Source organism: Pelophylax lessonae, assembly GCF_965119305.1.
Source record: "Pelophylax lessonae genome assembly, chromosome: 4".
Taxonomy (NCBI): domain Eukaryota; kingdom Metazoa; phylum Chordata; class Amphibia; order Anura; family Ranidae; genus Pelophylax; species Pelophylax lessonae.
In genome coordinates this window covers 420452775-420476693 of record NC_138771.1, presented here as the reverse complement: position 1 = coordinate 420476693, position 23919 = coordinate 420452775, and the positions used below count along the sequence as shown (strand labels likewise).

General features: G+C 40.4%; 1 protein-coding gene across 1 annotated transcript in view; it reads left to right on the top strand.

The window, feature by feature from the left end:
* The window catches only part of LOC309552678 (uncharacterized protein), a gene marked incomplete at both ends in the record, with an annotated part of 55389 nt that overhangs the window by 17812 nt on the left and 13658 nt on the right, over positions 1-23919 (top strand). Inside the window, 4 exons of the mRNA XM_082253607.1 lie at positions 16389-16613; positions 17936-18244; positions 21356-21685; positions 23719-23847. Coding sequence (XP_082109733.1) covers positions 16389-16613; positions 17936-18244; positions 21356-21685; positions 23719-23847 — 993 coding nt within the window. The remainder of the gene's footprint in view (positions 1-16388; positions 16614-17935; positions 18245-21355; positions 21686-23718; positions 23848-23919) is intronic.

Below are 23919 nucleotides of genomic sequence, written 5' to 3'. Positions count from 1 at the left end.
TGTGCCCAGGCACACCCGGCACACCCTGTGCACACGCCTATGTCACCGCCACATCCACCACCACCTCAAACTCCCTCCTACTCCATATGGGCCTCGTCCTTCAGAGATGAAGAAGAACATTGTTTTATTTTTCTGTTTTTTTTTGTTGTTTTAAGTTATTTCCCTATCCACATTTGTTTGCAGAGCACTTGCCATGCTCTTAATTACGTTTTGCTGCCATTTGCAGCACTCTAGCCCTTTCCTTTGGTGTTTTAGAGCCATTTTAGTGCCTTAAAGTTCGGGTCCCCATTGACTTTAATGGGGTTCGGTGTCCGGGAAAAGTTCGGTAAAAGTCCGGGACACGGACCCGGACTTTTTTTTAAAGTTCGGCCGAACCCGTCGAACACGGACATCTAGGTGTCCGCTCAACCCTATCTACTGAGTGTCTCCAATATAGGAGTACATGAATGCTAATGGATGGATGGGAAACAGGTGAGCAAGGAGGTGGCCTAATCCTCCCCCAACCTGCTCCCAGCCATGACTGGTATTGAAAAACGAATGGCTATGTGAAAGCCATAGGGTGCAAACTAAAAAATGACCAGCTGGGGGACACACACCCCCATCCCAGTATTATAGATGGTAAAGGCAAATTGGGACTTTAGATGAAACACCAGCCTGTAAAGCGAGCGTCTCCATGCCTGGCAACATGGAAAATTTTGGGCAGTTTTGGAACTTTACATGAAACACCGGCGAGCACTGCTCAGCGTCTCCATCCCTGTATATAACAGAACTGAAGAGAAAAAGGGGATTAAAGAAGGTGTGTGTGTGTAGAAACCAACCGGCCCTTAGTTTGCTATACTTACCCACCAGTCTGCTGACAAACCAAATAAACCTGTCTAACATAATAGGTTAAAAACAGGAGTTTAGTTAACACACATTTGCAAACGCATGTATAAGCTGCAGGCCACTCCAAGGCACCCTGTGTATTCTGCAGTCCTAAACACTACCTAACACTACTCAAACTGAGTGTCTACTGAGTGTCTCCAATATAGGAGTACATGAATACTAATGGATGGATGGGAAACAGGTGAGTAAGGAGGTGGCCTAATCCTCCCCCAACCTGCTCCCAGCCATGACTGGTATTGAAAAACGAATGGCTATGTGAAAGCCATAGGGTACAAAATAAAAAATGACCAGCTGGGGGACACACACCCCCATCCCAGTATTATAGATGGTAAAGGCAAATTGGGACTTTAGATGAAACACCAGCCTGTAAAGCGAGCGTCTCCATCCCTGGCAACATGGAAAATTTTGGGCAGTTTTGGGACTTTACATGAAACACCGGCAAGCACTGCTCAGCGTCTCCATCCCTGTATATAACAGAACTGAAGAGAAAAAGGGGATTAAAGAAGGTGTGTGTGTGGAGAAACCAACCGGCCCTTAGTTTGCTATACTTACCCACCAGTCTGCTGACAGACCAAATAAACCTGTCTAACATAATAGGTTAAAAACAGGGGTTTAGTTAACACACATTTTCAAAAGCATGTATAAGCTGCAGGCCACTCCAAGGCACCCTGTGTATTCTGCAGTCCTAAACACTACCTAGCACTACTCAAACTGAGTGTCTACTAAGTGTCTCCAATATAGGAGTACATGAATGCTAATGGATGGATGAGAAACAGGTGAGCAAGGAGGTGGCCTAATCCTCCCCCAACCTGCTCCCAGCCATGACTGGTGTTTCATGTAAAGTCCCAAAACTGCCCAAAATTTTCCATGTTGCCAGGGATGGAGACGCTCGCTTTACAGGCTGATGTTTCATCTAAAGTCCCAATTTGCCTTTACCATCTATAATACTGGGATGGGAGTGTGTGTCTCCCAGCTGGTCATTTTTTAGTTTGCACCCTATGGCTTTCACATAGCCATTGGTTTTTCAATACCAGTCATGGCTGGGAGCAGGTTGGGGGAGGATTAGGCCACCTCCTTGCTCACCTGTTTCCCATCCAACCATTAGCATTCATGTACTCCTATATTGGAGACACTCAGTAGACACTCAGTTTGAGTAGTGTTAGGTAGTGTTTAGGACTGCAGAATACACAGGGTGCCTTGGAGTGGCCTGCAGCTTATACATGCATTTGCAAATGTGTGTTAACTAAACCCCTGTTTTTAACCTATTATGTTAGACAGGTTTATTTGGTTTGTCAGCAGAATGGTGGGTAAGTATAGCAAACTAAGGGCCGGTTGGTTTCTACACACACACACCTTCTTTAATCCCCTTTTTATCTTCAGTTCAGGTATAAGTGGGACCACCTCTCTGGCTTACTCATGGCTCCAATCAAAGCACGATGACACTCCAGATAATTTTAAAAAGTTTTGGGAAGATGAACTAAACACTGAGAGTCAATGAAACACAGCATGTATACTGGCTCATAAATGCTCTATAAGCACAAAAATATAGGAGTCCTCCTACAAGCTACTTACTCATTGGTACGGCACACCGCATAAGCTGCAGAGGTGGTTCCCTCAGACAAGAGACAAATGCTGGAGATGCGGTCAGGCAAGAGGCACAATGTTACACATTTGGTGGAATTGCCTGTTGATTACCAGTTTCTGGGCACAAGTCTGTGATTTAATACAAGTAATCACAGGATCCCATCCTCATGATGACCCAGCTCGCTGTCTCCTGAACATATACCCGCACAATGTTACACAATATAGATGTACACTGACCAGACATCTCTTAAATGCAGCTAAAGTCCTAATTCCAAAAAAAATGGAAAACACAAACTATCCCATCTATTGAAGAATGGCTTTTGGAAATTGGAAAAATAAACGAAATGGAAAAGACCCTTACCATGTCTGACGACAAAATCTTTAAATATCGGAAAATTTGGGATAACTGGATTTATTTTACATTGTCAGCCCAATACAAAACACTTCTCCCCACCTGAATTACGGTGTAAATTCACCAGAAGACGCTGTTTGCTCTGAGTAGGTCATGCTACAAGATACATGTCTCATAACATTTCTTTCCCCTTCTCCCCCCTAGCACAATATTCCCTCCTCCTTCTTCCTTCCTCCTTCCTTTTTATCCCCTCTATTAACATTTCTATTATTTTTTTCTCTGATACTCCTCATCGGTATCTTGGTTTGGTCAGTTGTTACAGTTGCTGACGAAATCACTTATTTTGCTGTTGGTTTAACAGTTGAACCTGAAAAGTTAATTTCTCTAAATATGTGGTTTCCTGTTGTTCCAGAAAAATCTTGATATGACCTCTATGGTAATATTTTCTACATAATTCGCTTCAAAGTATAATTGTTATTCAACATTTTCTGAACTATGCTTGTTAATGTAATGTCTTTTCCTGGAAAGATCAAAACGCCTTTGTTATAATATTTATTATATTCTCAATAAAACCCAACTGTTTAAAAATTAAATAAAATATTGGATGTCATATTTCTGCTATTTTAAGTCATTCAGCATAATCATATAGAGAAAGCATTCACACCCTATCACAGCCCTCTCTGCTGTGGTTCTTGGGCCCACTTGGCTTCAACATGATCTTGGGACAGCTGCCAGAGGATTCAGGATGGTGAGCGATGGGAGTACTGGCTTTCTGCACTTTTACAAAATCAGTTTTACTTCCACTATAATTCCCAGAGTACTGCCTAAGCACATATATAAGCAGCTCTGGAGTAGGAGCTGAGGGTTTTGAAGCAGCTCCGAAACTAAATTTAAAGGTATTGGAGCAGCCCTGGAGCTTAGGGTGTGCCTAAGCTGCAGTGCAAGGCTGAAGCTGGAGTTCACTACTCCATTGCTGGAAATAACAAACATGGATCCCTGCCAACCTGAATTTCCCTCCTTGCGCATTTTCGTTAGAAGCAAAGAAAAGTACCTGATTCTTCTGTGAAAGATCATGTGACTCTCTCATTCCTTCCATGATCCTCTGCTGGGTGTCTAAGCGATCAAGCATCTGGTGGAGGGAGGCGACTAAGTGCACCTGTTGCTTTCCCATGCATGACTAAACACCTCTACAAACAAGTGGGAAAATTATCAGCTGATCTAATTTAATACTTTACAAACAGACCAGTAGTCTACATTTACCGTACTTTAGAAGATAACATATTGCACAGTATATCAGAGCTGGATAACCCACAAGGTAGACTAGGGCCAGGTATACATTTAAGGGTCCCAGCTACAACCTTCAAGCTCCTGCAGTAAACCAGGTGGATTGAGCAATTAGTGAAAGATCTGCATCTGCCTGTCACTTTACAAGGGAAGATCCACTTGTCAGCAGTTGATGTCTGATGGGATGGACCATAACATGTAAGTATAAATGGTACTGCTTCTCTGTGTCTAGCATAAATTAAAGGGAATTGGAGGGCCAATTCATTTCTGCAATATGTGTTTAGATAATAAACCAGAGTTGTATGTAATTCTTACAATTGTAATGCCACAATCTCCCTTCTGTATTGTAACAGGAAGTGGCTGTTTTTTTAAACCTATTCTTAAAGATTTTGCAGAATTTGCCACACTACACAGAAGCTGACCTCTTTGGCCACAAGCAGTTGTCATTATTCACTTTATGATAAACAGAATGATAATGCAGTTGTCCAATTTGTCTGCAATCTGCATGCTCTTCCTATCAACTGGTTTAACATCTGCTTTTGGTAAGTTTAAATATATTATTTTAATTGCTTCCATTGTCCTTACTGATCCTGCTGCCTTTTCTGTAATGTAAAATGTGTAAAATATCATCTGTGTGTAACAATATTCTCTGTAGAGAATGTGAAACCCCCTTCTAATGGTTGCAGCATATAAGCATCAGGTAACTCAGACATATAGGAATCTGCATTGGGTGAACAGCTTTAATAACCATATGCATTTTTAAATTAAATTAATTTGCAGCATCCCAGCATTTTGGGATTTATTAATATTTAGAATCAGATCTGAGTTTACAATATTGACTGCAGAGTAACTTCAATTTTGCGTGTAAAAGAGAACATAATTGTTTCTTATTAGCAGTCAATGGTAAATTATTTGAATGAACAAAGAGTGACTTCAGTATCCATGTAGATGTTGATGCATTCCTTTCTGCTTTTTTTTTAGGGGGAAATGTAAAGAGCTGGCTAGCATGACTTTAGTGTCATTTTTACATGGCTATTTACAATGCATTTTTCAATCTCTTTTTTATTATTCCATACGTATTTTATTGCATTTCCACAAGTGCAGCAGTTCAGAATAGATCTTGTACATAACAATACATGTATGGGAATACAGCTCAGATACTGTAGATATAAGAACAGGCTAAAATGACAACTCAGATTAATAAGGGAAAGGTAGAAAGATAGTGCACACAATAAGTAGGGATATGGTCCCAAAATATGCATACACTGGCCCTGTTTGCTCTTTGTAGCACAGGGAGTAATATATTGACATGTTAAACAAAAGAATAAGAGAGTGGAAAGGGAAGGAGTAGAGAGTAGCCTAGATAGGGATAGCGATAAGAGCAAAATAGAAATGGAATAAGGTAGAGAATAGGTAGATGCAGGGCAGACATGACTGCTAGGTGAACTAGGCAGCCGCATTGCAGTCTAGGGCGCAGTCACAGCCGCTGGTTTACCTACTCCCCACTGGCTTACTAACACTCCGCTGGCTTCCCCACACAGTCCACCGATGTTCCCCACACACTGCACTGACATTTTGCATACAGCTGCAGGATTAGATGATGTTAGCTTAAGGTGAAGCCGTCTCCTGCAAACTTCAGCCAATCCATGAAGAAGAGGTATCCAGCCAAGGGGGTGCCATGCAAGCTGTGCTGCAAACAACAACACTTCGTTCCAGCTACTCAGTCTCCACACAGAACTAAAGTTGGTAAGGAGGTGAGAAAGCATCTCTGCACAGGCTGCATTTGCTGATATGTTAAGAAATGAATCAGTAGTTGAACTTGGACTGCAAATCATATGCTTTTTTTAATATAATGGTACCATCATGGTAATATATTTTTATAATGGCACACAGTGAAATAATAAAAAAGTGTAATTATAAAAAATATTACCATGATAATACCATTGTACAAAAAAAACACTGACAGATTGACAGATCAGCCTACCCCACTTTTTCCTGGCAGGGAGGTAAAAAGAAGCCCTGCATAGGCTGCATTTTTTGAGATCAGAGATTTCTGCTGATTGAAATTTTGAGGTTTTATTTTTTTGGGGGGTGCAAGTAGCTAGTCTTGCCTAGGGTGCAAACTAGTCTAGCACCGGCCCTAGGTAGAGGAGATGTTAGTATTGATTAGAAAGGATAAGGAAAAAAGGAAGGTGGAGGGAGTTGAGAGAAGTTCAAAAGAAGGTGGAAATGGTCAAGATCTTTCATTAGGTTGTAAACGGTAATAGGGGGTTCTGATACAGTGTATACAGCATAATCCATGAACACCACTTATATTTCCTCTCTACCACTTACCAGCAGCCCCTTTTTGTCTGGCTTGCACATAACTGATTAAGGAATGGTCTGAGGGATAGCATGGAAATTAGCAGGGGACAGCTTTGTACAGTCCCATTGTGGATCCGGAAGGCGTTTGACAGCTGACCATTGACCTAATTCTCACCTGAGGGTTGCAATATATTATTGAGAGTCTAGTATGCATTTTTCTCTGGAGTCCTACAGCTTTCGGGGCGGCTTCCATATGGTACCAGGATATTCTGTCAAATGCCTGTCAAACTTTCTGTTTGTTTTTGGCCAGCCAAAGGGGTATATAGGGTAATATTTAGGGTAATATCCTTGGTTTCCCTACCTGGGATAAAGCCAACTCCATCTAGTTAGATGAGAGGTATGGGTAGTTGGAGTAATATGTTCTCAAGGACTTTACACACTATGATTGCTTATAACAATCAATTATACTTTTATAAGCAACCATTTCTTTTTTTTTTATGAAAATTATTCATTCAGTATTTACTATTGCAATTAGCTGTGATTGGCCACAGCTAATCACATGGTACAGATTGGCCCCTGTACCATCTCTGTACCATGTGATCACTGGGACCAATAACAGAGCTCATTGCAATAGTATACAATGAACAGTAATAATGAACCCCATTCATTCTGTGCAACTGTCATTTGATCTGCTGTGATTGCTCATAGTGATTACATGGTACCAGCATTGGGCAGTGGACACAGCGAGTGACAGATCGCGCTGGGGCGCATCCCGTGGGGCACACGTGAGGTGTGATCCTGGGAAGACAACGTCTGATGTCCTCCCAACATAACAGAGCTCCAGCTCGGCCCTCATTTTATAATAGGCAGGGTGGGAAGCAGTTAAGCTACTAGTATTTTAAAAAAAGATTTCAAGGGACACTTTTTACTGTCTACTTCTCTACTATTTTGTTAATACAGCCTGTCAGTAAAGAGCGACCTAAAAAGCCAAGGGAAAATTGACAAATAATGAGAAATGGATCTCACAATCAGTAAAAGCTGAATTTGTTGTTACAAATGATCAGTATTCATAGCCATAATTTACTGCATATCATTTTAATTCACTCAATTGATTGTCAGTACACATCCATTTCAAATTACCTGAAATCTAATTGTTGTCAACATTTAAATTAAATCCATTCATATTAAAAGTATTATCACTTCGAGGATAAAAGTTCTTCTTGAAATACAAAATGCTAAAATGTAATGACATGTGAATCCCGGGGGCCACATCATCAAGGTTTAGGGGGGGATTTATGTTAGGTAATGTGAATTCATCCTACCAGTGTAGACGTCTAATGAAAAATAAATAATGTTTAAACAGATCTAAGGACACATTTTATTCATTTAGGAGCATATAAGATAATTTAGAAAACATGTATACATACACAGAGGTACTTCAGGCAATGTAACCAGTGCCAGAAGGTTTTTTGTCAAACATTGGCTTTTAGAAACAGGTACATATTTTATTGCAATTGAACAATTCTGGTCTAAATTTAGGTTATTGAATTGATCCTGTGGCACTCCTATTATTGCCTTTGCCTATGACATCCAGGAAAGCACACAGACATCTGTTTTAAACACTCTTCGGTCCACCAAAATTAACACTAGTGGTTCTAATCCTACTGTACTCTCTCCAAAACTTTTTTGGAGAGAGTACAGTAGGATTAAAACCACTGTAAAGTTGTAACTCTTTCTATTTGTCCTGGTGACCATTGTCAGACCACTAAGAGATAAAGTGAAGGGAAATCCAAAATATTCCAAATCCAAAACAAAAGGTGAGGTTACATTTTGATTACACCTTCTCTGATGACAACTAAGGGAAGTATTCATTTAGTAACAATATGCTCCCCCTTCCTGTTAAATTTTCATGGCAGAAAGTAAAGGTAAATACCCAATGTGACACCAAAAAAAACAAAAAAAAAAAACAAGGGTAATAACTTTTCCCTATTTGTACCAAAACTGGAAAGAGTAATGAGCCAGATTAGGTCAGACAAAGGGTAGCTACATTGAACCTTAATTTACAAATGCAGAATTGGATTAAAAATGCAATCAGGGTCAAAATGGCAAAAGGGTGTGCAAACAGTACAGTAAAATATTAAACTGATTATGAAGTTCATAAGAGCAACATATCAGCAACTCAATAAGGACACCAAATTGCAGTACAGCACAGTTTCCATAAGTAGGGATGATCCAAATGTACCTGGGTTTGTTTGTACACTCACAAGTTCTGAATGTTAATCTGAAGTCAATGGGACTTTTTTTTTTAAGGCTATTAGGCAAGAGATTGTTGAACAAGTAGTATGGTGGGGAGGGGCTGGGTACTGCAAAAATACTGTTTTTTAATTATGTTTAAAGTAAAATATTAAAAATGCTCTCTTCCTTTAAAAAGCTTGCCTGGGTGATGCATTTAAACTGCATGTGAATTGGCACTCCTGTACAATGTATACAATGTACTACAGCAACACCGACATTTTACAATGAAAAAGTTATGTTTAAATTTCCAGTAAATAAAATGTCCCCACCAACATGGTATTCATTGTAAAGAACGTAACCTTAAGGATTGGTTTGGTGGGAACCCTATTTACAAAAATAAAGAAGTTGCCTACAAAATGTAAATTACTGGGAAATGTTGTTGTTTTTTTCTTAGGGTAGGTCTGAGTACAAAGGCGAACTGCTGAAGGGATCTCGGCTGGCATCACAGATAAGTGGCTGGAGGAGTTGCAGGGCTGATACAACAGGCGAGCAGCTGGAGATACAGGGCAACCCCACTTGGGACTCCTCCAGCCTATGGTGCCAGCCCAGAGAATCCTTCCAGCTGTTCACCTGTGTACCCAGACCTACCCAACTTGTAACACAGCAATGTAGTAGCAAATGCCACATCACTCTTCGCAGTAGCTGGCTCTTCCAAGGAAGTTGCACGCTGTTGGGCTCCAGCCTGGCTGTCTGCATGCCTGTTTTCAAGGTGAATGACAGTACACCTGGTGGCAGATCACATGCCTATACACCTCGGTCACATCAAGTGTTGCATCCCTGAGCGTTAAGGGTGGCCAATTGGTAAACCTATAGTCTTTGGGTGTAACAGGAGCCCAGAGGATTGTGGGAACCCAGTGGAAAAGTAGTTTAAAGCCTGCATCTGAGCGTGGTGAGCAAAGGGACAATTTGATACACATACACTTTAACAGCATTCAGATAAGCCTATGAATAGCGGCGATCATTCCCCTTTAAAGATGAGTAAACTACCCTGGGTTTAAGCAGGGTCCAGGGAACTTCAAGAAAGTTTGGATGCCAAACCCGAACCTCACTGAAATTAATGGGAGCCAAATCAGTCAAATTTAAGATGCTTATTTTCTGGGCTAATAGGCAACGGGGTATAAAATAAAAGTAGCATGGGGGGTGGACACTGCCTTGAGGAACATGTATCCATGTAAAAATCTATTTTGCCAGGAGTAGGGATATTTGTGTACTTAAAAATGTCAATTTCCATTCACTAAAATGCCTGTGGGTGCCCTAATCCTGCATGTGAAGGGGCACATCTCTGTTGTGTACAGAAAGTGTTGCAACAGCACTGATAATTACAAAGGGAAAAAACAAGTTTTAAAATTGCCAGCAAATTACTTTGACAGCTTTCTTTGTTTTTCAGAAGCTGGCAATCCATGTCATCTGTCGACAATTTAAACTGTATAATTTTTTTTTTGCAAATGTAATTTTTGCTGTTTCACATACATACATACATAGCAGACCATCTGATGCTAGTTTTGATTTTAAAGGGGTACCTCCTGCAAAAAACAACAAAGAAAAAATAAATAAATAACAGAAAAAATGCATAAGGCCCTCCAGGAAATCCATACCAGACTGTTAAGATTGGGTATAAATTTAAAGGGGGACTCCCAGTGAAAAAAAAGAAAAAACAATGCGTAAGGCCCCCTATATGATACATACCCAATCCTGAATATGAACAGGTAGCCTGGCTGTCCAAGAAAGTGGGGAGCATGAGTGTGTACCCCTCATCTCCTTAAGCATACAATGCCACATGCCCTCAGCACTGGTGGTGTCTTGCCAGGGTGAACCCCAGATTGATAAGCACAAGGGCCTCTTCCCCACAACCCTTGCCCAGTGCTTGTGGGTCTGAGGCCAGAGACTTATCATAATATGGAAGCCCACTTTAAAAATGGGACCCCCAGATGCTCCCCCCCCCCATGTGAATACCTTAAAAAAAAAGTTGTAACCTAGAAATTAACCTAGACACCTAAACTTTTGACAGGTCCTTTATTAAAAAAATAAAAATCCCCAAAAAGTGCCGCTCATTTTAAATCCACAGTCAACCATGATGCCTGCCACCTAGCAAAAATTAAAAAAAATGACCCAGCACCTATGACCAATCCTGACAGTAACACTATAACCAAATCACAGCTCACCGAGCTGTAATCAGCTACATAAGGGATGGGGGCAGGAATAGTGGTGACATCATTGACCAAATATGGCCATGACCATATTTGGTCAATGTCATTGCCCAAATACAGCCAGTGGCCATGTTTGTGCAGGGATATCACTGCTATCCCCTCCCTTTGCTTAACCACTAGTGACAGGGGGAAGGTGTTATACTGTATATAGAAGAAGTAGAAATACTTCTTCTATATATGATGCACAACTTCCACCAAAGAGGGGGCTGAATGAGCTAGAGTTTGGATGTTCATCCAAAAGCCCAAACAGCCAAAATTCAGTCCAAACCTGGATTCAGGCCAAACAGCCAGATCATTCCTATTCACCTCATCTATGATATACTGTTTCTACTAACCTATAACACTCAGTGGCATTCTTTTTTGGTCTGATTCTTTTGCATTACTAGAGCAGCTTCATATTGGAAGCAGTGATCGCGACCAAAAGGAACTGGCTTTAGATTACAGCTGTTTTTCTTTAATGAAGTAATGTGATACTAAACTAGTGCTCCAATATTTTTTAATGTTGTCATTTATCTAGTAAATAACATTTTAGGCAATTTTAGCTATGCAGGAACAAGCTTAGGGGTTAATTTACTAAGTGCAAATAGACTGTGCACTTTGCAAGTGCAGTTGCTCCAGAGCTTAGTAAATGAGAGGAAACTGAAACTGTAACTGATTTCCATCATCCAATAATGTGCAACCAAAATGCAGTTTTTTTTAATTCTGCTTGAACGTGATCAGGCATTTGTTGTAAAGTGAATCTTCACCTTGTTTACTAAACTCTGGAACAAATGCACTTGCAACTGAACGGTCTATTTTCCTTTAGTAAATCAACCCCTTCTCAGCACTTAGAGAGGCACTTTATGAAAGTTTTCTTATAGGTCGCAGTGAATGCCAGAAAGGACAGCAGGAAAAAAAAAAACAGTGAAACTGAAAAAGGCGTAAAACAGGATCCAGAGTGAACATGAATATCCACAGCAGGAAACAAAAATCCTTATGGGGATAACACAGTGGCAAGCCAAGGACATCATAGAAGGGGGATCATGTCACCACTGACAGCTGAGCAAAAATTCTGAAAAACAGGAATGGCATAATTTAGGAGCTAATATGCACCAGGGATTACCTACCATGGTTTTGTCAAGCCCTGTCATAACCAGCAGTTTCATTCTGTAATTAAGCATTTAAGGAAATATTAACTCTAAACCAATCCAAAAAAGGACATGCCAACTATTTATCTCAAAAGGGGAAGAAGATAACATGCTAATATGCCCACATCCCACTAATATAGAATGTGTGTTGTAGCACAGGGACTGTAAAAGGGCAAAATGTAGTGAACAAAACCAACAAAACAGAAATATATCACCTAACATTTTAAAATGATCATACAAATTTTAAAAAAGACATAGTAGGAACCACCCAGATAGCAAGGATAACGTGCCACAACTTTGTGGCAGTTTTGCATTGTAAGTCTTGTTAACTTGCTGCACACTTTCATTGGCAAGTTGTACACTTGCAGAGCATTTGAAGCACAAGTTTTTGTTGACACTTTTCCTAATTCAGCCAGTGAGATGACTATTGCACAACATAACTGAACCAGAACTTGCAGCAGACTTGCTGAATGTTTGCAAAGAAAGTTGATCTGGAGTCATGCAATGCGGACTTGCTGCAATTGTGTAACAAACTTGTGAAGCCTGGCAAATCTAGCAATAGTGTTGCAAGTCATTTTCAAACTTGCAGCTCTATTGCTTGCTATCTGGACACATCCATGTGTTGTACCCAGGTAACACAGAGGAGAAATGGGAATGCTTTAGAAACATATTAAACAAAGGTATCACACTGTGTATTCCAATGGGAAATAGTACAGAAGAGCCAAGGTCAAACCGGGGTGGCTAAACCGTAAAGTAAAAATTCTTATTAGAGAAAAAAAATAGCCTTTAAGAAATATAAAACTGAGGGGGCACTATCAGGTTTCCAAAAATATAAGGAATGTAACAAGAAATGTAAAAACAAAATCAGGGCGGCTAAAAAAGACTACAAGAGACACATAGCAGAGGAGAGTAAGACAAACCCTAAGAAATTCTTTAGATATAGTAAAAAAGTGAGGTCAGAGCACGTTGCACACATTAAAACCATGGAGGGAGGATGGTTACAGATGACACAGAGATGGCAAGCAACTGTACTAAATGCAACTGGGGAAAGGAAAAAGCGCTTCTGGTAGAGGCTATCATACAAGGATGGTTTGAATAAAAGTGCAGTGTTTAAAATAGCAAGTTGCCAATGTTGGTTATACTGGGCGCCTTGCTTCTCCTTTTCTTGCTGTCTTCAACTGTACTAAATGCTTTCTTCTCCTCAGTTTTTACACAAGAAAAGGAGGGGTATACTGACCTTGACAGTATTGTTAGCAGCACATCACAGGACGTACCGCTGTGGCTAACAGAGGGTGGAATCAAGGAAAGACTTGAAAAGATTGCAAAATGCAAAAAAATCACCAGGACCAGATGGCTTACACCCAAGAGTACTCAAGGAACTCAGTCGTGTTATATCTAGACCGTTGTTCCTAATCTTTGCGGACAGTATACTGACAGGAACTGTACCTGTTGACTGGAGGAAAGCCAATGTGATACCAATATTCAAAAAAGGGAAGAGACATATTCCCGGGAAACGACAGGCCAGTCAGCCTGACATCAATAGTATGTAAATTATTGGAGGGGATGATAAGGGACTATATCCGAGATCAATATCCTTAGTAGTACAACAGTATCTGAGGACAACAGTATCATTAGTAGTAATCAGCATGTGTTTACAAAGGGACATTCTTGCCAGACCAATCTGTTAACATTCTACGAGAAGGTGAGCAGTGATCTAGACAGGGGGAGGCCTGTTGATGTGGTGTATCTGGATTTTGCGAAGGCATTTCGATACTGTTCCCCATAAATGCTTAATCTACAAGCTAAGGTCTGCAGGCATTCACCACAAGGTTTGTTCTTGGATAGAAAACTGGTTAAAGGGGTGTGTCCAAAGGGTGGTGATAAAAAACCTGTACTCAGATTGGTCTGGAGTGGTAAGTGGAGTCCTGAAAGGCTCGGTCCTGGGACCAATTCTGTTCATATTATTCATAAATAATATAGAGGATGGGATTATTAGCTCAATCTCAGTTTTCACAGATGACACAAAGATAGGCAGGGCAATAACTTCACATTAGGATTAGTTATTAGCTTCGTGTTCGAGTCGAACCTAAGTTCAACTGGAACACTGCCTGTTCACCTATTTGCTGAATGGCGAACAAATGGGCTTCTTCACGGGAACTTTGAGTCCCTGCATCCATAATTAATTTAATAGGTTTTATTTAATATCCATAATTAATATTAATCATCTACTGGCCAGGGAATCAAACCCACAGCCTCTCATTTGCAATTCCGTTATTCCAGAACCTTTGCCACCGTGCCAGCTGTTTAACCTAAAGGCCCGTACACACGTACCGATCGTCGGCATACAAACGTCGGTGGACGAAGGATCTGCCGATTGTACGCGTGTTAGTATGGTGCCTCCGACAGATGTCTGCGCACAATCCGCGGACAAAAGTCTTTCTTGCAAACATGAAAATATTTGTATGCCGACACCAGAACGGACGATTGTTCGCCTGTCAGTACACAATTCGGCCGACAGACCGCAGATTTGCAAGACTGGGCATGCTCAGAAAATAGAAAACACAGGGAAAGTTAACCATTACATGACATCACTTCTGCAGTCGGCGGACAAAATTCTTGTGCTGTCCTTGTGCTGTCTTTGCACTTTTCAGCAGACACCGACATCCCGGGGAGAAAAGAGGAACATTTGTATGCCGACCATCGGTACGTGTGTACGGGGCTTTAGACTCTCTCTGCCTAACTAACTTCTATCTGAGTTTGACAGCTCTTTTATAGGGCTCTGATGTCACCAGCGCCCCATAATCCACTGCTCAGGTGCAGTGAATAAATTACAGATGTCACATCAGAAGGGAAGGACAATTATTAGGTTTTAATTAAAATCCATAATTAATATTATTCACCTGCTGGCCAGGGTATTCAAACCCACAGCCTCTCACTTGCAAGCCTGTTATTCTACCAGCTTCGCCACCGAGCCAGCTGATTAACCTAAGACTCCCTCTGCCTAACTAACTTCTATCTTAGTTTGACAGCTCTTTTATAAGGCTCTCAAGTCACCAGAGCCCCATAATCCACTGCTCAGGTGCAGTGAATAAATTACTGATGTCACGTCAGAAAGGGCAGGGACAATAAATAGGTTTTAATTAAAATCCATAATTAATATTAATCACCCCATGGCCAGGGGATTCGAATCCACAGCCTCTCATTTACCAGCCCGTTATACTACCAGCTAGGCCACCAAGCAAGCTGATTAACCTAAGTCTCTCTCAGGCAGAGAGAGTCTTAGGTTAATCAGCTGGCTCGGTAGCGTAGCTGGTAGTTAGAGGCTATGGGTTCAAATCTCCCCTGGCCAGCAGTTGATTAATAATCACTTACACTTAAGCCTCTAAAATGAGGACTTGTGATTGTTCGTGTTTGTATGTTCACTAGAACATTTCCCCTGTTTGAGATGTTCTGGTGCGAACTGAACAGGGGGGTGTTCGGCTCATCACTAATCAGGATATAGAAATCTTACAGAATAAACTGAACAAAATAACGGAGTGGGCAACAACATGGTAAATTAGGTTTCTTTTGGAGAAATGTAAGGTAAAGCACTTGGGGGCTAAAAACATAAAGCAAACTACTCACTATGGGGGGATGCCCGGGGGAATAAAGGATGGAGAAAGATCTGGGGGTCCTAATGATAGATAGACTAAGCAATAGCATGCAATGTCAAGCTGCAGCTCCCATATCCAGCAGAATGTTAGCATGCATAAAGAAAGGGATATATTCCAGAGATAAAACTATAATCCTGCCACAATTATAAAACTCTGGTCCGGCCACATCTGGAGTATTCCGTCCAGTTCTGGTCACCAATCCTCAGAAGAGGTGTGCTGGAACTGGAGAGAGTCCAAAGAAGGGCAACTAAATGAATTAGGGGATTGGAGGACCTTAATTACGAGGAGTGATTACAAGCGCTTAATTTATTCTCCCTGGAGAAAAGACGCCTAAGAGGGGACATGATAGTGATTTACAAATACCTCAATGGCAATCCCAGCATAGGAAATAAACTATTTAGTCTCAGAGAGTGTAAAAGGACAAGTGGCCACACAATGAGATAAGGGGTTTAACCTTAAGCTGCTTGGGGGGGTTTTTCACTGTCAGGGCAGTAAGAATATGGAACTCTCTTCCACAATTGGTGGTATTAGCTCATTATTGGCATCAGCAGATCATTTTTGTAACTTGTACATAAAACTGGTCTTTTTCTTTTACAGCATGGTTAACATTTCTACTTTTGGTTTTAATGCTTTTTTTCCCCAAAACCGCTTTGCATGCCCTGTGTATTAACTTATAACTTTTAAAATCTTATTTCAGACATACAGAAAAAAGGAGCTCCTCCTGGAACAGATATTACACTGACCTGCCCATCGTTAGAAGTTGGTGGACCATCGCCCTCTGTTTCTATCCCTACAAAAAGGAACATCAGACAGTTCAGTTACAAAGATACTTTGTATATCATAATTCCAGACTTTAGTGAATATCATAAAGGCCCCTATTTATGTATTAATAGTAATGGAACAATATTAGAGTTTAATGAAAGTAAGTACATTTCCTTTTTAGGGTGCCAATAATCATATAACAAAGCAGTCTTTTGTTGACATCAGTTAATCTATTTAAGGGCATAAGATCTTAGGACCTTGTGGAAAATGCTTTGCTCTCCTAGCCCTTTCACCAACACAGCAAACAAGTACTGGATGTTTAGGTACAGTCAGTTAGTAAATACAAGTGTAGTATTAACCCCTTCCTTTTGAGTGTATACATATATGCAGCCACACAGAAGTGGGTCTTTACCTGTGGGGCTGCATATATGCATGTTTTTATTTTTGCTGGAGCATGCTGCACAGCATGCTTCCTGAACAGAGACCTCTCACAGAGAACCCTGGGTCATTGGTCACCTGGTTGCTGTGATCATACTGTGATTACTCTGATTAGCTGTCACAGTGATCAGTGACTGTATACTCCACCTCTTTGTTTTTTCTCATCTTGAATGGAGAAAAAGACACATTGTATCATTATCTCCTTTCTAGAGGAGAATAATAATAAAACAAAGAACAGTGTGTTAAAGAAAAAAGAAATAGCTAAATCACGGTTTGATCTAGGTCAGGGTCAGGGTCAAAGGTAATGGCCAAATTCAAATGTCGAGGTTGTTTTGCTTTGGTCTATTAGGGTTACTTTGCAGTATAAGCAAGGAAGCTCAGACCTCTTCAGTGTATAAATATGCTTTTACTAAACAAAAAGGCTTTACATACAAACTGCTATTACAGTTAAAGGAATACAATACAAGACTAACAGATATACCTATAACAAGCAGAATGCTACATTACCTACTTCCTAGCAAATAATCAGCCTATGGTCTGTAAACAGTAGAAATACCCTTAGAGAAGTTACTTGACTCAGGTTAGAGTGGGTTAATGATCTCCGTAGGCAGTGAGGACCCAGGCTTTTAGGCAATTGCTGGAGATCAGGTAAAAGCATCTTCAGGTGTATATTTTTAACACCCCCCTTAAGACAGTGTTAGCCCACTCGCCAACCACCAGTACTGTCATTTGAAAATGAGTCTCCTGCCTCAATTTATCAGAAGACATAGCTTTCTTGCAAGGGCAAAGAACAGACAAATATCAGCAGCTGTGCTAACCACTGTGGCCATGTTGGAGCCGTGCCAAAATGCCATGCAGTATGATAAAAATATACATTATCCTCTGAAAATAAAAGTAGCTGAAGTAAGGTCAGCCACTGTTTTAGGAAATAATTTATTGACATGGTACTCTTCAGACATCATTTTAAGTTTTTATGAATGCAAACAGTAGTTTTTAAAGATTGTATTTTACTCAATTATTGGTATTCTTTACTCTTTTTTCCAGTTTCTACCTCAGAAACAATCATTAAGTTTCGGTCTGTTGGGGACACTCTGCTACTGATTTGCACCATCATGAAAAAAGTCACATACGTTAAGTGGCAATGGACATCATCTGACTCAATAAACAGTGCCACCATACAGGTTAACTCTGGTAATCAAATTACGAGTAATGGGCATTTTCATGTGGAGACCACAGATGAAGCAGATTTTGCTATTAAAATTTCACCAGTGAGCTTTAATGATTCTGGTCAATATAAATGCTTTTCGTCAGATGACAGTGCTGAAATTACAGTAAATCTTGTTACTGTGGAAGGTGAGTATACTTTTTAAAAGTAAATATCCTAAAACTAAGGGTATACTATGTCACAAGTTTATAAATTCTATTGTTATACTTTACAACTGTGGGCCAAGCCAAAACAAGTGTCAGGACCTGGATCTGAACCCATTGCCCCTGCTGAGTGTGGCAGCCAGTAACTCATCTAGTTGAGCCACTTGAGATGTTGGAAAGTGCCCTGCCTGATCCCTTAGACAATCTGACCTTGTACATTGTTTCTGGTGAACCTTGAACTAATTTCACCTAGCATGAACTTCTTATTAAAGCCATGCCATGCACTTCCTGTTTGCCAGATTATTGTACTCTCTCCAGGCAATAATTCTTGTTACATCTGCTGCCATCCATATCATCGCTATCACTTGTTACCAAGCTTTGGCTTGTTTCTCGACTACGCTTCTGCTCAATCCCAACCTGCAACCGCTTGTTACCAACCTTTGGCTTTTTCACTGACTACACTTCTGCTTGATCCCTACCTGTATCTGCCACTGGACCTAGCTTGCTCACATCCTGGTGGGGAGATCTTGAGGACAACAACCTGGTACTAACAAGCAACAAAACCCATCTTCACCATCAGGAGCTGTGGTGAATACCTTACATAGTTACATAGTTACATAGTTGGTGAGGTTGAATAAAGACAAAAGTCCATCCAGTTCAACCTGTGTAGATGTGTGTGGCTGTAATCATCTTGCATACCCCTGAATGTTCTGATCCTTGAGATGTACGTCTAAGAGTCTTTTGAAAGCCACCATACTACCCGCAGAAACCACCTCATGTGGTAGAGAATTCCACAATCTTGTAGCCCTAACAGTAAAGAACCCCCCACGTTGCCTGAGGTTAAAACGCTTCTCCTCTAATCGCATTGTATGCCCCCGAGTTCTCATGCAATCCCTTCGACTGAACAGCTTTTTTTCTAAGCCTAGATCCCCATTTAGATATTTAAAAATTGCTATCATGTCCCCCCTCAGGCGTCTCTTCTCCAGGGAGAATAAATCAAGCGATTGCAGACGCTCCTCATAATCAAGGTCCTCCAATCCCCTAATTAGTTTAGTTGCCCTTCTCTGGACTCTCTCCAGCTCCAACACATCCCTTCTGAGGACTGGTGACCAGAACTGGACCGAATACTCCAGATGAGGTCGGACCAGAGTTTTATAAAGTGGAAGGATTATAGTTTTATCTCTGGAATACATCCCTTTCTTTATGCATGCTAATATTCTGTTAGAGCTTAGATCCTCAGGTGAGCCTGCGCCATCCTCAAGGGTGCCCTTCCTGTGTAGTTATCTTGCTGGTCTCTCTACTGCTATACCTACTGGTCTCTGAGCCTGGCCCCTGACCATGCCAACAAGATTTTGGCAGTGGAATTAATAAAGTGCTCAGTAGCAGTGTGCATTGGTTTTGTATAAGATGTATATTGCTCTTTTTCTTAGTATGGAAGCAGGATGACACCATGAAGGAAGGACAGAGGTAACATGATTATGGGGCACACCAGATTTTATCACCTGTTATCATTTATGCTCCACACTAGACTATAAACAATTTTCTCTTCATATATGCTTCCTTCTTCCTCACCAGCTTTTGTCTCATTAGATATCTCCAGAAGTAGAACAATAATCCGTGGAGGCTCCTAACTAGCTCCAAAACTCACAATTCTTTCTATTTTATTTGCATTTCTATAGCTATGACTCACTCAGCCTTAAATCATAGTAGCTGCAGGAACCCCTGTACCCAAGGTATTTTTAAATAGGCCTTACACAAAAGGAAAGGTCCATCAATTACATCAGGCCCCCAACACCAATGCCAAATCGCACATCATAGATGAAAAAAAAGAAAACATGAGAAAAAAAGTTAAAATGTACAAATATCTTAAACCTGGATTCTGAACTGGTGAAAGTGACATCACAATCCTTCCGGCAATATACTGGGAAAGCTGAGTATCTCAAATCTAGTATGAAGACACCACTGCACAGTGTGAGAGGATCCTTTTGAGACATTTGGGTCCTCATCATTCCCATAATCTTGCCTGAAGGATTCTAATGTCATCCTTGCCTAGGCTGCATTAGGTAAAGCTGGGTCAAAGGAAAGTTGAATTTTTAACTTTTTTTCACAGTTTTTTTTTTCTATTATAGCTATCATGCAGTGTTTTGCCATAGGTTTGGGGTCTAAGGTCTGCTTTAATTAGTCCAAAGCCGAATGCATTACAATACTGCATTATTTTGCAATTCACCAATGTTGCTTGTTACAAATGTGTTATATTATTTATCATTTAAAGATGTAATAATATGTGTAATGCAAAGATGGAAAGTGTGGAACATAGGTGTTTTCCTTGTATTTTTTATCATAAAAATGTCAAGGTATTTTTGAAGGGTGGCATCAAACATCATCAACACTTCTTGTATAGGCCTCTCATAATTATATTATTATTATACAGGATTTATATAGCGCCAACAGTTTGCACAGCGCTTTACAATGTGAGGGAAGTCAATACAGTTACAATACAATTCAAAACAGGAGGAACTAGAGGGCCCAGTTCATTAGAGCTTACAATCTAGAAGGGAGGGTCAAGTGAAACAAAAGGCAATAACCGTGGGGGATGGGCTGAGGGAGAAAATGGAGGTATATTTGTTAGGTGTGGGTAGGATAGGCTTCTCTGAAAAGGAGGGTTTTCAGAGATCGCCTAAAAGCTAATAGAGTAGGAGATAATCGGACAGATAAGGATAAGGAGTTCCATAGGATTGGAGAGGAGAGGCTCTGGAAAAGTCCTGGAGACGAGTATGGGAGGAGGTGACGAGGGAGCTAGATTATATATCTGCCCTCTTATGCATGCATGGTAGAATTCCAGATGTAATGTTAGGTTTAATTGGAATTAGATATAACTTACAGGTGACCTTGTACTGAAACCATACAAAACAAAATTAATACATTTAAAATGACCTAAGAACTGATGATCCTCAGAATGTTTTACCATCTCAAAGAAAAAGTACATTTTACTACTAGACAAAGAAGTATTTAATATTAAAAGTAAACTAAAGTTTGCCTGTGATATTACAATTTTGTACACTGAAATTCTTTTTCATCTATTTTTATGATTTGCAGTGAAAATACATCCTTCTGAATTAGTTCTTCAAGGCAGTGATGTACACCTTACATGTTCAGTATCTCATCTTTTGCCTAGTATCAATATCATGTTACTGTGGGTACAGATGAACGCAACTTCCTCTGTTCCTGTAAAAAGTAGAAAATTGTCCATCATGCAAATGGAAAATACTCTGCATGTGAAGAATGTTGATGAAAGCAGAACAGATTGGACTTGTTTGGTGTTCAATAACAATTTCTTGGTTGGTTTCATTCAAACAAAACTGAATTATACCATGAAGCCAACTTTTAAATCAACAACCTCCGATTATGAAACAGAGCCAAGCCCAGGTATTGTATCAGATTTTTTTCCATTTACGTATCCACTATGAATAGAAATTCTGCTGTAGTGGCCTATATAATGAAGCCGGCCATACATGGATTTAAAATTCTGCTGGTTCAGCAGGGACTGGCCAAACTTTAATCTATGTATGGGCAGGCTGGTGGTATAAAAGTCAATTTACCAATCAACCTCTGCACAACCAGCTTGTTGGGTTTTTCCCAATATAGATGGCTATAGCTGATCGGTCAGTGCCACCAGCTATTGTCTGAATACAATCACTCAGTGGGAAGGATTTCCTCATCCACACTGATGGTGTGGATGGGGAATCAAGTTTTTTTTTTTTGTTCAACTCGTTGGTTGAACGTAAAAAAAAAAAAAGACTAATGTATGGGCTGCCTTACCATGTGCCCAGTAGAATGCAGGGAGGACTACACCGCAAATTGTGATAGGTAGAAAATGCTTATAGTCTTGCAATCTTACTATTTGTTTTGTATGTTGTAATCCCAAAAACACATGAAGATGTAGAAACTTGACATACAGTAAATAAAAACGAGTTAGTGTGTTGACCAAGCTGTTTGATTGTTACTTATGTTAAGGCTTGCTTTGGGGCAGGCATTGAGATAGATAGCAAAGCTGGCCAAAGATGATTTTTTTTTTTCATTTGGCCAGCGGGCTAAAGGAAAAAAAACTAACAGGTTTCTCCATCCATACAAGGGAGGTGGTTGGAGGAATCCCCCTGATGAGACATTGTATTCTGACAGCTCAAGTTGTCTGCAGCTGCTGATTGACAAAAGTGTTACATTTCCAAACTTGTTCAATCAACAGAAGTTGATTCTATCAGTTGATTTCCACTGAACAAAGAAAAGCCACAAAATGGTCAAAATTCCATTCCTGCTCAACTGGACAAATTTCAATCCATCTATGGCCACTAAGTTGCACTTTGTAAATTAATTTTCCCTAAAGCTTAAAGTGGAACTAAACTCTCTCAACCAATCCTTATGCTTTACTAGCATTAGTAAATCGATAGGAAGGTATATTATATTTACTTGTTTTGAACTTTTGTTTTATATTTATTCAGTTGCTTCATGGTTTCTGATGCAGGCCAAATCTATTTTATACAACCCATAAGTCTTTATGGGAATTTTCTTTTCTTTCATCTGGACGAGGGGCTTTCTCAGCTAAACACATCCCCCTACCTGTATGCCTGAGCTAAGGGCAGATGGATTCCAAGAAGTAAATGCTACATGAATCATCCACCCTTGCTCAAGATGGTCGTGCCTAGAAATGCTTTATGGTGTTTTTCAAACTGATTTATCAACAAAATAAAGCACGAATGACTGAGTTTTCTTTGAATAATAAAAATGTATTAAATAGTGTTTTATGTTTGTTGTGCTCATGCTGATACAGTTAAGTCCCAGGTTAATGAAGGTGAAGCTTTGTTGACTTCCATCATCAAATCATGTGCAAGCAAAAATGGTTTGGTTTAATTTTGAAAATTAAAATTTCACCACATTACTAAGCTCTTGGAAAAATTCCTTCGCAGGGTCAGGGCCACTGATAGGGGGGACCACCAGTCTTCCTGTAGGCGGGCCGAGCACACAGGGGGGCCCCAACGGCAAGGGGAATCAGTACGGTCAGGCAATTACAGAAGGAAGGCATTCAGCAGCTGAAAGCCAGTTTCTCCCCCTCCTGCCAGCTTTCAGGGCATTGTTCCTGTAATTACTTCTCTGACACTGATCACCCTCCCTGTTCTGCCTGCTTCTGATCCCCCCCCCCCCCTCCTTGTGTGCCCCTCTTTCACTGTGCCCCTTCCTCACAGCACTGCAGGCTTCTCTTTCATGTTTATGTTCACTAATAATGATTTTAGTGTATTTTTAGTTAAAATATTGTCTTGATATATTCAGGGGGGGCTGCCAGGTAGGCTGTATGGGGCTCCGTGATTTCCAACAGCAGCCCTGTGCACAGTGCAACTTTTCTTGCAAAGTGAGCAGCCTATTTGCCTTTAGTAATCAACCTCATTGTCTCTTTGTTTATTTTTCAGTCTTGGATAATGGAGAGACTTCCTCAGCCAAAGGTATCCATGTATTCAAGATAACAATCCGATCTCTGGTTTCCTTCATGGTTTTTGTACTCTTTACAATATACACAGTTAAGATCTTAAGGTATATAGGTAGGTGGTTCTGCAATCTTGTGTGATATGCCGAGTCCCATATTGTTGGATATGGTTATTTTTAAATAAACA